This window comes from Acipenser ruthenus, chromosome 36 (assembly GCF_902713425.1).
Source record: "Acipenser ruthenus chromosome 36, fAciRut3.2 maternal haplotype, whole genome shotgun sequence".
In the NCBI taxonomy this organism is placed as follows: Eukaryota; Metazoa; Chordata; class Actinopteri; order Acipenseriformes; family Acipenseridae; genus Acipenser; species Acipenser ruthenus.
Genome location: NC_081224.1, coordinates 10,880,557 through 10,896,955, shown reverse-complemented (window position 1 = coordinate 10,896,955; position 16,399 = coordinate 10,880,557). Strand labels below are relative to the sequence as shown.

Genomic DNA, 16,399 nt, shown 5'->3' with positions numbered 1-16,399 from the left:
CAACCATTCATTCATAGGTGAACATTGGGGTTACTGACTGCATGGTATGTGAGTGTACAGCCACCCGATCTGATCAGTCAATTCAATGGGATGTTATCAAGCAAAGATCATCCCACAGGAATGGGCCAGTAGGTATCTATCGCATCCCAACAGGTAGGTCCGGATCAAGCGCTATAATGGACGTCGGATGTAGCAGCCGCTAGAGGGCGCTAAAGAAGCAGTGTTGAAATAATACTACAATCACTCGAATAGTAACACAGTTAGGTTTAGGGATTGAGATTAGTTTTAGGGGTAGGCATTAGGTTTAGGGGTAGGCATTAGGTTTAGGGGTAGGGGGCAGATTTAGGGGTTAGTAGGCTAGTAGGTACCTACTGGCCCATTCATATGGGATGATTTTTGCGTGAATGTCCCATTTAATCGACTGATCTCAATCAGATTGTAGTTTTCCTTATACTTCACAAAAAACTGACACATTAAAAATGAAAATGACATTTCAAAATGTAACATGAAATACTGTTAATGACGTCTCAATCCTAACATTCTAGGTGATGCAACACTTTTGGCCACAGCTGTACGTGTGTGTATTTAAAGTTACACTCTCTGTAAAGATGTACTGAAATGTGATGTAGGTGTAACATACAGACAGCGTCCATACAGCCCACCCAAGTCCCATCACAATTGAATGAGTTCTTTAGTTACATTGTGGTACACACAGGTCTCTACACAAACTGGTCAGCGAACAAGGTCTGCTTTATGGACAGAGGCTCTTCCTCTCAATCCATCGTCTTCAAAATGTTAACATTTGCGAATTGTTATATAGATAGATAGATAAATAGATAGATAGATAGATAGATAGATAGATAGATAGATAGATAGATAAAGAAAAAAGAGAAAAGGATATTTCAGGTACTTAAAAAGGTAGAATAATTGATTACAAATCAATTTCAGGACGTTTCGGACTACAAGTCCTTCATCGGCTGAATACAAGATAATTGATTTGTAATCAATTATTCTACCTTTTTAAGTACCTGAAATATCCTTTTCTCTTTTTTCTTATTGATCATTTTGGTACACAACAGTTTTCCTTTTTCTCAAAATCTCTCTCTCTCTCTCTCTCTCTCTATATATATATATATATATATATATATATATCTAATGGAAAAACAAAACTGGGAAGAGTCCTTCCTCTTAACAGCTAGACTTTCTCAAACCCTGTGTGTGTGTGTGTGTGTGTGTGTGTGTGTGTGTGAGAGAGATTGCTGTGTGTAATAATGCACACACGCATGCGTTGTTCAGCTGCGGTTGAAGCCCTGTGTTTCAAGACCACTCAAGTCTCCCGTGCATCGGTTAGTGATGATCATCACCTGGAATTGTGCTTTCCGATTTCACACACGTCCCACAACTTCAGTTTTACTGAATCAGTTTGTCTCCATTCCTGTGGAACACATGCCACCCCGTGGCTTAAAGCTGTAACTGCACCACAAGGGAGGTAACAGACCGGGACCCGCGGATTCTGAAGCAATCTACAGCCACATTTATAAAACAAGCAGCGGTTATGAAACTGACGCCATTGCGGCTCAACATAGAGCCAGCGCTGTATGACAAACCAACAGGCAGCGGGATCCAAAATGGCGAGCGCTGGTAGGCAGTTTCATATCCGCTCTACTACGAAAGCGCTGAGCCCAAGGGAGGACTCGACCACAATCCAACACCAAGCGCCATGCCATCCATCCATCCATCCATCCATCCATCCATCTCCAGTTCTGTGCAGCAATATTTTGACCGGTTTCAAACATTTAAAATGAACCATCATTTTTTTCACGAATCTTTACGAGGTAATTAATTAATTAATTCATTCATTCATTCATTAAATAGCCTATATAATTTGTAATATTTACAAATTCAAAAAGTAAAATGCTTTTACTATAATATATATTTTTGTCTTGCGGTGATAAATTATAAAAGACTTCAAATTTCATTTGTTTCTTCAACTGTCCCCCTTACCTTGCTATGCCGTTCGCAATCACTGCAACGCCACGTTCAGTTTTGTTTTGCTAATCTTCTGTTCGGCTCTCTTCAGTTCTGATTCATTTTGCTTGCAATACACTAGCCGGGCACTAGATGGCGCTGGCGCTCACTGATATAAACGCGATTCTGAGGAGCTTATGCTACACACGGCAACTAGACCTGCATCATAGCTCCAGTCAGAAGCAAAACAGACTTATAAAAGACATTGCGATGAGAAATATAATGGTTGAAAACATCATAACAATAATTTCAACAGGAACAACGTGCTTTTGTCTTCATAACGGGTGACGTTGCCACTGTGAAGTGTTACCAAATAATGCTGCTGCTGACTGTGATGGGAGGGAGGGAGACACACTGAAGGGAAAGGAGAAGCAAAAAAAAAGGAGAGACACCGTCCACCACAGAGACATTCCCTTTTATTATAGATGCTTTTATTAATAGCTACAGAGGCACTTACAGTTTATTCAAACAGAGACACCTGTGAAGGATTTCAAATCAAAATACACACAGTGAGGAAACAGAACGAGGGAGGGAGGGAGAGAAGGAGGCATCTCAATACTCTACACATTGTGAGAGGACGCGGGGGGGGGGGGGGGGGCGATCTTGCCACAGAAACAATACCTAGAGGAAGGGGGGAGCTAGTTTTTTTTTTTTAAAGACATCTCCATGGTCAATGAACAGCAAGGCCAGTCCTCAGAGCGTTTGTGAACAGAACACAAGGCAAGGCTGTGCTTTCCACCCCCATTAGGTTTGCATTGCTCTGTAGAAACTGGGCTTTGGGGGAGAACTAGGGGTGGGTCAAGTTTTTAAACCTTTCAACATTTTGTCCAAGCGGGTCAACCATTGTGAAAAACACGCAGGTCAAACGCAGGCGTCACCCTTGCATAGCAGTGAGCGAACAGACCAATTCATTTCGCATCTAGTATTTCTCCACTGTCTGAGGAACATATTTTTATATTAAAGAGATCTTCTCATTTCTGATTGATTCAAATTTAAACGTGTTTCCTAGACGTTTAGAATTTAGGGTTGCACAATTTAAAAGCAGAATTTATTTATTTATAAAGATGATTTTTTGTAAAGATGATTCATCTTTTTCAAGTAGTCAAGATTTCAGATCACTTTGTCAGTACTTGGGATACTTTTCCGGATCTCCCGATGTTCCGTTTTGGAATTCGCTGTGGCAAGATGCTTCCCCCAGTCCCCTGTAATACAATCCATTTCCAGATCTGTATGCTGTTCATGACTCATTTACTCCAAAAAGAAAACACCCCAGTTAAAAATAATCAAAAGAGTCTCAAAGTACTTTTAATAAATACCAGGCTTTAAAAACAGAACACACTGAATTAGTCCCCCCCCCACCCCCACCCCACCCCCCTTTATTTTAAATGTTTCTCCCTCTTAAAAAATCTCTTTCAAAAGCAGCCTTGTGCCTGAGCGATTGCTACAGATACCGAATTTGATTACTGCACATCTAGTGGGTATTTGGGATCAACATTTTTTTTTAAAAATGCCCTTAACTCAAAGTAGTCATTCTCAATTGAATAAATGTCAAGCAAAAATACTTATTACAGGTATATTTATTGCATAAAAAGCAGCCCTTGATAATCTGTAGGTGTTATTTCTGCCTAAAAGTTAAAAATCAACAACAAGGCTTTAGAAACTTAAAAAAAAAACGCAATAGCCAGAGAGAATGTTATTTCGAGTCATACTTTAGGGGGCGCTGTGTCGCAAGTCTTTTGCATAGCAGGTTCGACCTGGACACAAACAAACAACCTGTACGTCACCCATTTCAGAAACACGAAAGGAAATTCAATGACAGGAGTTTCGTTAAGAAGTCTTTCAGCATTTCTACACCCAGCGCTGTCGGGTGTGTAATATTTACGGGTGCAAATCATCCAGATCAAGTTGTCCTTCGCCATGAAGCGCTTGCAATTCCACGTGGATGATGATGTCATCCCAAGAGCGGCCACACTGAGCACCTAGACAGGTTGTGACATGCAGACAGCGCCCCCCTGTGTCGCAAGGCAGCAATAACACTCTCTCACTGCTGAATGTTCAAGTTTTCTGCTCTGGTAAGTACTGTACAATTGCAATGTTTTGTGTTTTTTTTGCTTGAGGTAAACTGACTTGAAAAATAAACTCAAAAGCTTTACTTTTACACTGGCTATCCTGAAAGTCAAAAGAAAATACCGGTACTTTTGAAAATATATACACCCGATTACATTGTTATGAAAACAGATACTGCTATGCATGACCGAAATTTGGAGTGCTGTCACATTAAGATCACATTAAGATAAACTAAACATATTATCTCCCCCATTTCTCTACGTTTTAAAAAAAGGGTATATTCCCCAAATAAGTTTATTTTTTTATCTATTTTTAATTATTCATTTAAATCATTTTAATAATAATAATAAAAATGAGCAACGTGCATTAACACGGACACGCACATTTTGTTTTGATTTGATGCATATGTTTATTAATTGAAGTTGGGTTTCAATCTAACTCAATCCAAACTCACTATGTCAAGGCACTGTGTGAAAATAACACATTATTATTCAGGTCCTTTCTGTGTGTTAAGAGCTTGGTGTAGTTTTTAAAGCACATGACCATTAAAAAATATTATTATTATTATTATTATTATTATTATTATTATTATTATTATTATTATTATTATTATACAGTATTTTACATTTTTCATCCAGAATAGCACTACTGCAAAGGCTGCTCTGCAAAGACAGCTATATAATTGTTTTTTGGGGCGGGGGTTGCAGTGTGTTCAAAAACTGAGAACGCTTCACATTTGCTGTTCTAAAATTCATATCCTCACTGCAGATGCATTTTGAAAATCCACTTGACCGAAAAATCTCCAGTTCGAAAATGAATTCCCTAAAATCGTGATTTTTTTTCATAAAATCAGATCAGATTCAGATTTACAAAATCGCGATTCTATCATGTGTTGATTTCTGCGATGCTGGCTTCTGTGTATTTATTTAATATAGAATTCCTTAAAGCTAGAAAAAAAAGGAGGAAGAAAATTGTAGAAATGAATATTATAACCTATGTTCAATTGATTAGAAAAAAAAAACACAGTATCAACAAGAATTGAAGGCTGAAGTCGCTAAAGTGTTTTCATGTTCAATTAACGGTGGGGAGAGCTTCACAGAACTAGACGCTTAGCAGGTTATCAGATCGGGGGTCTTGCTAACGAGGGCTGGCAGACACACGCCTTGGGAGGGCAGCTTTAAATATCCGGGCATGCTGGCTTCCAGCTGGCTTGCCCAATTCAAAAGCTCTGTATTGTTTGTAGGTCACAGCGTTTCTCATAATTCTCATGTTTGGACAAACACTGCTGGAAACGTGCGTTTGCAACAGGGTTAAAGGCTGCCTTAGTTTTTGTTTGACTGAACAATTCCTGGGTTTTATAAAAAGGCTATTGTCGTTATTTACTGATTTTCACCAAGAATTTGGCCCAGCTCACCAAGCATCATTTCAACCAAGGAAATCCTGACCGATTCAGGTCAATAAGAAAATAGTTTTAACATATTGTTGGGCTGGCTGCTTAACATAACCTAGGAGTGCATTCACAAACCATACCAGCAGGTAAGCTGCTTATTCACCTGGAAAACTTCATTATTTTCCTCCAGTTTTTAATTTTCACTTTTTTTTTTTTTAAAGAAACACTGAAAAATTCCCAGGAAATCTGATGTAAAAAAAACAAAAAAAACAGAAGGTTTTTTTTTTTTTGCATTTCGGGTTTAAAAATAGATATTTTTTAAAATGTTTTATTTGTATTGAATTTCCTGGTCTTCTGAAGACATGTATGCAGCTCAAATCTCATTGAACTGTTTATTTTATTTGTTGGAACCCACTTTATAAACAAAACAGCAGTGATTTTAACCAGGAGGTCCCTGAGGCCCTCCTGTCCAGTCACGGTCTGCACAGCTCTGTCTGTCTGTCTGTCTGTCTGCCTGCCTGCCTGTCTGCGGGTCTCCCAGTGTTTAGTCTAGTAAGGAAGATTCTGCCGGCCGGATTATGGTTGGGCGGTTGGGAGCAGCTGGAGGTCTTCGGCTGCAGAGAAATAAGAGAGTGAGAGACTGGGAGTGAACAAGAGTGAGCACAGACACAGAGAGAGAGAGACACACACACAGGAACACGCAGAGACACGCACACACAGGAACACAGACACACGCACACAGAGATGAACACATGCACACGCAGTGGAACACACACATACACACGCCAAGAGAAATTTGGCCATGCTGTGAATATTTTAGCTAGGGGTGTTACTACACTCAGATTTTCAGAGTAATTCCCTTTTATGAAGTTTTTAATTAAGTATTAATTACACTGAATGAATTTGGAATAATTGCTCTGAACAAGGTGTTCCCTCAGTTGCCCTTGCTTACACAATCATTGAGCTCCTTAGAAATGTGTCACACCTCCTGCAGTGGATTGTGGGATGTGATGAATCGGTTACTAGTTTGGCAGAACATTTTCATTGTCAATAAAAACACCAGAGCTCAGGGAGAGAGGAAAATTCACCTAAAAATGGGAAGTTAACTGTTACTTATTGGGACTGAATTGTATTGTATATGTAAGCTAAAGGCAGCTTTTCATGTTCCAAAACCATCGCATTAATTATGTGTTGCTGCAGCTGTTTAAATAACGGACCTGTCGTTTTTCTTTTCATTGTTAACATCCTGACAACTTTTTACACTTAGGACTTTAAAGTCTGTTTCAAAGCTCAAAAGTTTGTGTGAGAGAGGAAGAACTACTAAAACGAGGGAGAAAGTGATAAAGAATCACCTTTAGTGGATATTCAATCATTTAAAATGCCATTATCCAACCCTCCCGCAGAGCAACTAACCCTAACACATCCTGGCTGTATCCTCAAACCAGCAGACCTTAAACCATCCAATCAGACAGGGACTCAAACCATCCAAACAGGCAGGGACTCAAACCATCCAATCAGACAGGGACTCAAACCATCCAATCAGGCAGGGACTCAAACCATCCAATCAGACAGGGACTCAAACCATCCAATCAGACAGGGACTCAAACCATCCAATCAGACAGGGACTCAAACCATCCAATCAGACAGGGACTCAAACCATCCAATCAGACAGGGACTCAAACCATCCAAACAGGCAGGGACTCAAACCATCCAATCAGGCAGGGACTCAAACCATCCAATCAGACAGAGACTCAAACCATCCAATCAGACAGGGACTCAAACCATCCAAATCAGGCAGGGATTCAAACCATCCAATCAGGCAGGGACTCAAACCATCCAAATCAAACAGGGACTCAAACCATCCAATCAGACAGGGACTCAAACCATCCAATCAGACAGGGACTCAAAACCAAAAGCAAAACAGGAGCCCAGCGTACACACGCAACGCAGACAAAAAACCAAGCGTGAATCACACACATTGATAAACCCACGGATACGCACAGTTATCAACAACAACCCTATGGTGCCTTTATAAAAGAAAGGTTTAACACAGCGAAGCGCAGGTAAGCATTGCAAAGCGCAGAGCCGCACGGTAAAGCATATTAAAAAAAACATGGCAAACTACACTGTGATAAAAACATAGGGTCTGGAACAATACCAGGGTGAACTCTGAGAAGGGATCCAACAGCAGGCAAAAGCAACACACACCACGACGCATGCAAACTTCACAAGAACGCGCTTGCAGAAGCATGCACATACAAAACAAGGGTTTGCAATGAGCAAACTGCTCTGCTCAACAGACTGTTATTTACCCCGTGCTGAGGATCAAGCCCACAGCCTTCTGTGCGAGTGCGCTGTGCCTGTGAGGCTGCAAGAGCTGCCTGCAACAACGAGGCGCTGGGCTGTTAGTACACCCCCCAGGGCAAGCACAACGCATTAGGCAGATCTCTGGTATATTTAAAACAGAGAGCAGCGGTCTGACTGTGAGCAACGTACAGGGAGCTAAAGGAATGATGCCAGGACATTTTACCCAATATATATACGGCCATCATTTCCTTCAACAGGAAGCGCAAAAAAAATCGCAATTAAAAATTCCATTAAAAAAATTAATAATCAAATACACATTTAACATAACGTGTGCGTCTTTCACATAGGAAAATGCGAGCTCTGCAAATTCGTGGTAATATATAAAATCAGATTTACTGGAATCATTTTGTTACTTTTTATTATTTAAAAATTGTATTGGGACAACCGAGGGTTTTTAACTTTATTGAAGGTCTTCAATAAACGATAACGAGCCTAAAAAGGTGAAATAAGTTAGTGAAAGTCAGGCTGGAACGATACAGTAATGTCACGCCATGAGACACGTACTGCGATATACAGGTCAGGATAAAATGTGTATCGCGATACATGCGATGGTTCTGATTGGGTGCTAGTTTGCTGCATAATAAGATCAAAAAGACCTTTTAATGATGTTGGAGTCCAAATTGAAAACGAGACAGGGAGGGTGTGCACCCATACCAACTACAGAACCCCCTACAAAGCCCCTAAGTGAACTACAATGAGCTCTGCTGTGTTTTTGGTCTGGTGTCACGATACGTACCTCTATCGCGATACAGCGTGTAATGACAGTATCACGATTCATCAGGAATCATCCCACCCCCTGATAGAAAGTGCATTGAAAGTCTTCCAGGACAGCCTCACTATATATGTTTGAGACCAGGCAGCTTCAGAACTGGTCTCAGCACAGGCTACAAATCTGTGGCAGACACCCCCAGACGTAAAAACAGCCATCAAATTGTTATCCACATTGAGAAACTGAAGCAGGTCCCACACAGTACGCAGTTAGATGCAAAACGCTTCGAAATATCAACACACAAGGTCTACCCCCCCAGCCCCATTACTGGAATATCAAAAGTGGCTGCAGCTTACAGAATCATTTCAGAAGTCTGAACCCGTGCACTTCACGGCACAGGTTTCAAATGCGTGGTTTTGAAATCGTTATACCAAACGTTGGATTTTCATTAAAAAAAAGAAAAAAAAAAAACTGGTACTCCACGAGGTTAAAGAAAGTTCTCAGTTTGCACTCCTTGCTTTCAGGGAGTAGCTGTTTCACTTCCCAGGTCATTTCCCCAGTCCGCGGGGTCATGCTAAGCTGCAAAGCATGTCAGTTGTTAGGGGAAGCAGCTGGTTGGTTAGTGACAGGAAGGAGAGCCCTGGAGGAGACTTCGGAAGTGTGATACTAGCTGAGGTTTAAAAACACACACATTTCTTTAACCCTGCGCAGTACCAGGTGTTTTGAAATGAAAATACGGGTTTGCTGTTTCCTTCAAAACTGCACATTGTTTGGACCTGTGCTGTGAATGGAAGTACAGGACAGGTCTCTGAGACCAGTCTAATTGCAGGGCTTAAAGAAATTAATATATTTAGCTTCGGAGTGAAATAATAATTGGGGAGGGGGCATGATTGAATATCTAGTCGATATTTTAAATGCAGCACAGAAACCAGGAGCGGAGGACAGGGCTGGGTTAAGCAGGGATAGACTCCGGACAAAGGGAAGGAGACACTTCTTCACACAGACAGCCTCCTCTAGATTGTAAGTTGTTATATGAAGAACATAAGAAACTGTATTGAGAGGAGGCCATTCAGTCAAATCAGCGCTCGTCCGGTTCCTAACAGCTGATTGATCTCGAAAACTTTGTCAAGTCTGATTTTAAAGGATCCCAGTGATTCAGCATCAACAACATGACTAGGTAACCCATCCCATCCCCTCACCACTCTCTATGTGAAGAAGAGTCTCCTTCAGCAACATGACTAGGTAACCCATTCCATCCCCTCCCCACTCTCTGTGTGAAGAAGAGTCTCCTTCAGCAACATGACTAGGTAACCCATTCCATCCCCTCCCCACTCTCTGTGTGAAGAAGAGTCTCCTTCAGCAACATGACTAGGAAACCCATTCCATCCCCTCACCACTCTCTGTGTGAAGAGTCTCCTTCAGCAACATGACTAGGTAACCCATTCCATGTCCTAAGTCCACTTCATTTCCCCACAGTGTCCTCTGGTCCTGGTTTTTCTGTGCTAGCGTTAACTTCGGTCGACTCCTTTTCAGATCAGAACAGGTCAGAGGAATGGGATTGTGTTCAGCTGCAGCCACTAAAGACCGCTGGTCTCCCGCTGAGCGCCCGTCTTACCTGGGGACGCCGGGGGGCACGCCGGGAGGGATACGCGCCGGCCGGGAGGGGATCTGAGGCGGGGCGCTGAACGGGTCCTGACTGGCCGAGCCGTAGGCGGGCTGGGGGCCAGGCCTCGAGGGGATTGGAGGAGCCCCAAAGGCAGGGGTGGGGATGAGGGGGGGGCCGGGGGTGGGTCCCCTCACTGCGGGGGGCCGGCTGGGTGGCGGAACGCCCCCTGCAGGTCTGTGCTGAAGGTTCGGGCTGCAATACAAATATGCAATTTATCATTAGTATACGCGAGCTGTCAACAAAGCTGTGTGCTATAAAAACCCTTATTTGAAACGAAGCAGGGGGCTGACCTGGGGTCTTTCTGCATCCACGTGTCATCGACGGGCGGGGGGGCCGGCACGGACACGGTGGTGGTGCTGATGTCACCGATGATCTTCAGCGACTCCTTCAGGGCGTGGTACATGCGCAGCATGTCATCTCTGCGCTGCGCCTGGTCCACGGACTCCTCCATCAAGCTGGTCTGATCCCCGGAGGAGTACAGGTACGCCAGGAGCTCCGAGTGGATGAAGTCCTTCGCCTGCAAGCGGCCAATAGAAACGGAGGATACTGAACGATGGCATCGGGGGTGGGGGGGGGTCTACGGTTTTTAATTCGCCTGTCGGGGGTCGTGGTTTACTGGGACATTGATGGCTGAATTGAATCAGCCTATTCAAGGCCTCCCTGGTGCATCAGCACTCACACTGGCAGCGATGCTGGCTCCAGTGTGGCCCCCCTAGCGCCTCAGCATGGCGACCGTCTGGAATGGGTTGGGAGTTGGGTGTGGGGGGGGGGGGGGGGGCGGAGGAGCTGCCCCAGCTCTAGCGGTCAGCAGGACACTCACGTTGTTGATCATGAGGTGCATGATGGTTTTTGGCATGAGGTCTCTGATGGACTTGTTGACGATGCCGATGTAGGAGTCCACCAGGTTGCGGATGGTCTCCACCTGCCTCTCGAGCTGGGGGTCCATTGAGAAGGTGTCGACTGGGCCCGCCTCATCGTTCTCTGCCTGCCAATCACAAAACAGGGCTGTGAGAAGGGACCAGAGCTTTACAGAAGAGTCATACAGGTCATAGATACACAGAATGAAACCTCTCTGAGCAACGGCAGTCATCAGAACATCTTTTTAAAAAAAAAAAAGCTGAGAGAAAAAAAAATGTGAATGTGTCATTTGAAGCTCGTTGCGCTTAAAGGCTATTGAAGATCAGCCACTCTCTAGATAAATTACTATAGACCCCGTAGAGTGATATAGTTAGAATATGGATATCCTTGTAAAAGCAAAGTGTGATGAAGCGAAGGTTTTAAATGACAAAGTCCTTTCAATTCACGAATCAATGACAGCGACACTTACTTGGTCTTTTTCAGGGTACACCCCAGCTCTGAGGAAAGAAGCTTTCCAGCTGTCCACATCCTCCTGGGAATCGCAAGCCAGCTCAATCTGTCGCAGGTCTTTATAGACATTCCTGAAGACAAGCAGAGAGGCTGTCAGAGACACACGCAGACACAGCCCCCCCCCCACCCGACATCGCAGGAAACGCTCGCCGCTCACAAACAACGCTGCGTCTTTTCAAATAAAACCGGCAACCCCACTGTTGGAGACGCAGCTACAAAAGAAAATAACCCTACAAAATTCCCGTGCATTTATGAATTCAATATCTGAAGCGGCTTGAAGCTTATTCGGTGGCAAACCATGTGTTTGTTCATTTAACACAGGGGTGTCCAATCAGTCCCGGTCCTGAAGGGCTAGTCCACTCCAGGTTTTACAGGTGAAATGAGAGAAGGGTTTACATGGGGGGGGGGTTTAACTGGTTAAACAATTTAGACCAGGGTTGGAACAAAAGACAGGAGTGGAAGGGTTAACTTTGACCACCCCCGATACAACAGAATTGATTCATGACTGTATCAAATATCATGGGAGGTAAGCAATGCGTAAATGACATTCTACTGCAGAGAAGAGCGTTTCTCTGCTTTCTTTAATAGGTGATGACGAGACACCAGGTTTATTAGCCCCGAGAGATTTGTTTTTACTGTGATGTGGTACAACATCTTTTTCCACAGCGAATTCAAAGTTAAAGAATCGGTTTAACATTTTGATAGAATATTAGAACATGAAATTATTAGTGGTTATTAGAGCTGTATTTATTTCACGGTCTAAAAATAGCACGATATTTCACAATTAAACATAATATTTATTAAAGCAGTCCAAAAATAGAGCTGTCGGGTTCCAAATGGATCGTTTTCTCTAGTTATTATATAACCAACATTCCTTAAATATTTCAATGCTTAATTGAAAAACAGTAAATGCTAAATTGTTGAATATTTCGCTTTTTTTATGTCCACCTTTTTAAAGACATTCTATTTTTACTACCAGTGAATTATCAAACCAACTCAAAATATCAATAAATTAAAAAAAAATAACAGCAGTCCCCTTCTTGCATGGACAGAGGGATCTTCAGCAGAAATATTTCCTGTCTTTCATGCAGCTGGTGTCTTTTTCATGAAGACGTTTTAAAGAAATCGTGCAGCTCTGTGTAGTGTGTGTTCAATCATTTACTGGAAGGAAGCAAACTGAACCGGCTGCCAGGTTCCTGAATGCAGTGTGACAGGCAGCGCGTCAATCAGGCAAACGTTTGCTGTATTTATTCTGAAGTGATACGTATGCATATTTACGCAGTGTCTGGAGTAAGGCCATCCTACCTGCAAGAACTCCCAACTCTGTATATCCCGACTCGTTCTCTGAGATCACAAAGTGCACAGCTTTTAGTTGTTCCAAAGAATCATCTTAAATCATCAGCTTTTTCTGCTGTTGTGCGTCTCGTTAGCGGACCTGCATGCATTGTGATGTATTGCATTGTGATGTATTGCATTGTGATGTATTGCATTGTGATGTATTGCATTGTGATGTATTGCATTGTGATGCATTGCGATGTATTGCATTGTGATGTATTGCATTGTGATGTATTGCATTGTGATGCATTGCATTGTGATGTATTGCATTGTGATGCATTGTGATGCATTGCATTGTGATGTATTGCATTGTGATGCATTGTGATGTATTGCATTGTGATGTATTGTATTGTGATGCATTGTGATGCATTGCATTGTGATGTATTGCATTGTGATGCATTGTGATGTATTGCATTGTGATGCATTGTGATGCATTGCATTGTGATGTATTGCATTGTGATGTATTGTATTGTGATGTATTGTGATGTATTGCATTGTGATGTATTGCATTGTGATGTATTGCATTGTGATGTATTGCATTGTGATGCATTGTGATGTATTGCATTGTGATGTATTGCATTGTGATGTATTGCATTGTGATGCATTGCATTGTGATGCATTGCATTGTGATGCATTGTGATGCATTGCATTGTGATGTATTGCATTGTGATGCATTGTGATGTATTGCATTGTGATGTATTGCATTGTGATGCATTGCATTGTGATGCATTGCATTGTGATGCATTGTGATGCATTGCATTGTGATGTATTGCATTGTGATGCATTGTGATGTATTGCATTGTGATGTATTGCATTGTGATGCATTGCATTGTGATGCATTGCATTGTGATGCATTGTGATGCATTGCATTGTGATGTATTGCATTGTGATGCATTGTGATGTATTGCATTGTGATGTATTGTATTGTGATGCATTGTGATGCATTGCATTGTGATGTATTGCATTGTGATGCATTGTGATGTATTGCATTGTGATGTATTGCATTGTGATGCATTGTGATGCATTGCATTGTGATGTATTGCATTGTGATGTATTGTATTGTGATGTATTGTGATGTATTGCATTGTGATGTATTGTATTGTGATGCATTGCATTGTGATGTATTGCATTGTGATGTATTGTATTGTGATGTATTGCATTGTGATGTATTGCATTGTGATGTATTGCATTGTGATGTATTGTATTGTGATGTATTGCATTGTGATGTATTGTATTGTGATGTATTGTGATGTATTGCATTGTGATGTATTGCATTGTGATGTATTGTATTGTGATGTATTGCATTGTGATGTATTGTATTGTGATGTATTGCATTGTGATGTATTGCATTGTGATGTATTGCACTGTGATATATTGTGATGTATTGCATTGTGATGTATTGCATTGTGATGTATTGTATTGCATTGCATTGTGATGTATTGCATTGTGATGCATTGTGATGTATTGCATTGTGATGTATTGCATTGCATTGTGATGTATTGTATTGTGATGTATTGTATTGTGATGTATTGCATTGTGATGTATTGCATTGTGATGTATTGTGATGTATTGCATTGTGATGTATTGCATTGTGATGTATTGCACTGTGATATATTGTGATGTATTGCATTGTGATGTATTGCATTGTGATGCATTGTGATGTATCGCATTGTGATGTATTGCATTGCATTGTGATGTATTGTATTGTGATGTATTGTATTGTCATGTATTGCATTGCATTGTATTGCATTGCATTGTGATGTATTGTATTGTGATGTATTGTATTGTGATGTATTGCATTGTGATGTATTGTGATGTATTGCATTGTGATGTATTGTATTTTGATGTATTGCATTGTGATGTATTGCATTGTGATGCATTGTGATGTATTGCATTGTGATGTATTATGATGTATTGCATTGTGATGTATTGCATTGTGATGCATTGTGATGTATTGCATTGTGATGTATTGTGATGTATTGCATTGTGATGTATTGCATTGCATTGTATTGTGATGTATTGCATTGCATTGTATTGTGATGTATTGCACTGTGATGTATTGCACTGTATTGTATTGTATTGTATTGCATTGTACCTCTGCTCAGTGTTAAAGATTGCGAAGATGTGCTTCGTTGACATGAACCCTTTCTCCACGTCTCGGATTTTCAGGTTGTCCAGCGGCAGCATGTACTTCTTCTCTTTCTCCTGGAGAGTGACACAAACACAGACAGCAGGGTCACTAACGCTGGGAGGGTCACCAGCAGCTGGGATCACACAAGACCGGACAGCACAGCGCTGACCACAGCAACACCCACATGCACAGCTCTGGAGAAACGGTTTGCATCACCCGACACAATGAACACATTTTACTTCACAAAGTCGAATGAAACCTGCTGAATAACGTGACGTTAACGTATTGAATTACAAATAAAACATCTCAATTATCTTCACTCGAAAAAAAAAAATGTGTAGATATAACAACTGGAATATGTCCCGCAAAAGATAGCCTTGGCCCCACCCTCTGTGCATTATGAGCCAATGGGAAGATGTTTCCCGATGAAAAGGGGGGCGTGGTTAACACTTCCCACCAATGAGAGCGCAGAAAAACAGAGGATGGAAAAAGCGGCTTTTCAAAGACCACCCAGCCAGAGATGGGGGTGGGGTCTGGGCACAGCTTGTGTTCAGACGGACAAGAAACATCTGGAAGTGTTTATATATGTAAACTTGCCAGAGCCTAAACTCCAGATGCAGACACACACACACAATGATGTCATCCTCCAGCACAAAGGCCACAGCGCAGAACCCCACCCCACCCCCCCGCCCCCCCTCCACCACAGTTTCCTGTAAGCTAAAAGTTGAGCATTTCTTCCACAGAAGATATCTGAACTGCCCTGCCACGTCGCTGAACAGACAGGACTCGCACAGCCCTCTCTCCAGACACAGTTTACAGGTCGGATTCCAGGAGCCGCTAGTTTCTGTGGCCGCTTTCAGAATTGTATTTCTTGGTAAGTTGTCTGAAACTTTTTCTTCTCTAAAAAAAAAAAAATGACTCCAATAAAAATCTGTGCTTTTTTAAAAAAAGAACACAAGGCTGGTTTGAAAATGAAGGGGGAGGGGTGGTCGAGGAGATTTGGTTTCACTGATTCTGCTTCATAGAGTCGAGTGAAACCTGCTGAATAATGTGACGTTAACATATTGAATCGCACACCGCTGTGCAGTTTTCCATATACTTAACTCAAAACTGACCAAAATTGAAAAATGTGACATTTTGAAATCCAACATAAAATACTGTACTACTATTATGGCTTCCAGTAGACTTTTGCAATATCATGTTGTAGTTTCTTTGATTACATAGATGTTAAATAAAAGATCTACATTTTTTTTTTTTTAATGCTTATTATTATTATTATTATTATTATTATTTATTTCTTAGCAGACGCCCTTCTCCAGGGCGACTTACAATCGTAAG

The 16,399-nt window shown here is 41.7% G+C and overlaps 1 protein-coding gene across 7 annotated transcripts in view; it reads right to left on the bottom strand.

The window, feature by feature from the left end:
- LOC117965659 (dynamin-2) overlaps window positions 1-16,399 on the bottom strand; it is a 60,839-nt gene that overhangs the window by 213 nt on the left and 44,227 nt on the right. For 6 of the 7 annotated variants that reach the window (XM_059008154.1, XM_059008152.1, XM_059008155.1 and 3 more), the window contains 6 exons: window positions 15,026-15,135; window positions 11,555-11,666; window positions 11,048-11,212; window positions 10,518-10,744; window positions 10,177-10,419; window positions 2,425-6,099 (listed from right to left, as the gene is read on the bottom strand). In XM_059008154.1, the coding sequence (XP_058864137.1) occupies window positions 6,030-6,099; window positions 10,177-10,419; window positions 10,518-10,744; window positions 11,048-11,212; window positions 11,555-11,666; window positions 15,026-15,135 (927 nt within the window). In that variant the 3' untranslated portion in view covers window positions 2,425-6,029. Of the gene's footprint in view, window positions 1-2,424; window positions 6,100-10,176; window positions 10,420-10,517; window positions 10,745-11,047; window positions 11,213-11,554; window positions 11,667-15,025; window positions 15,136-16,399 lie in introns of those variants that run through there. The other variant, XM_059008156.1, reaches the window with a different exon arrangement.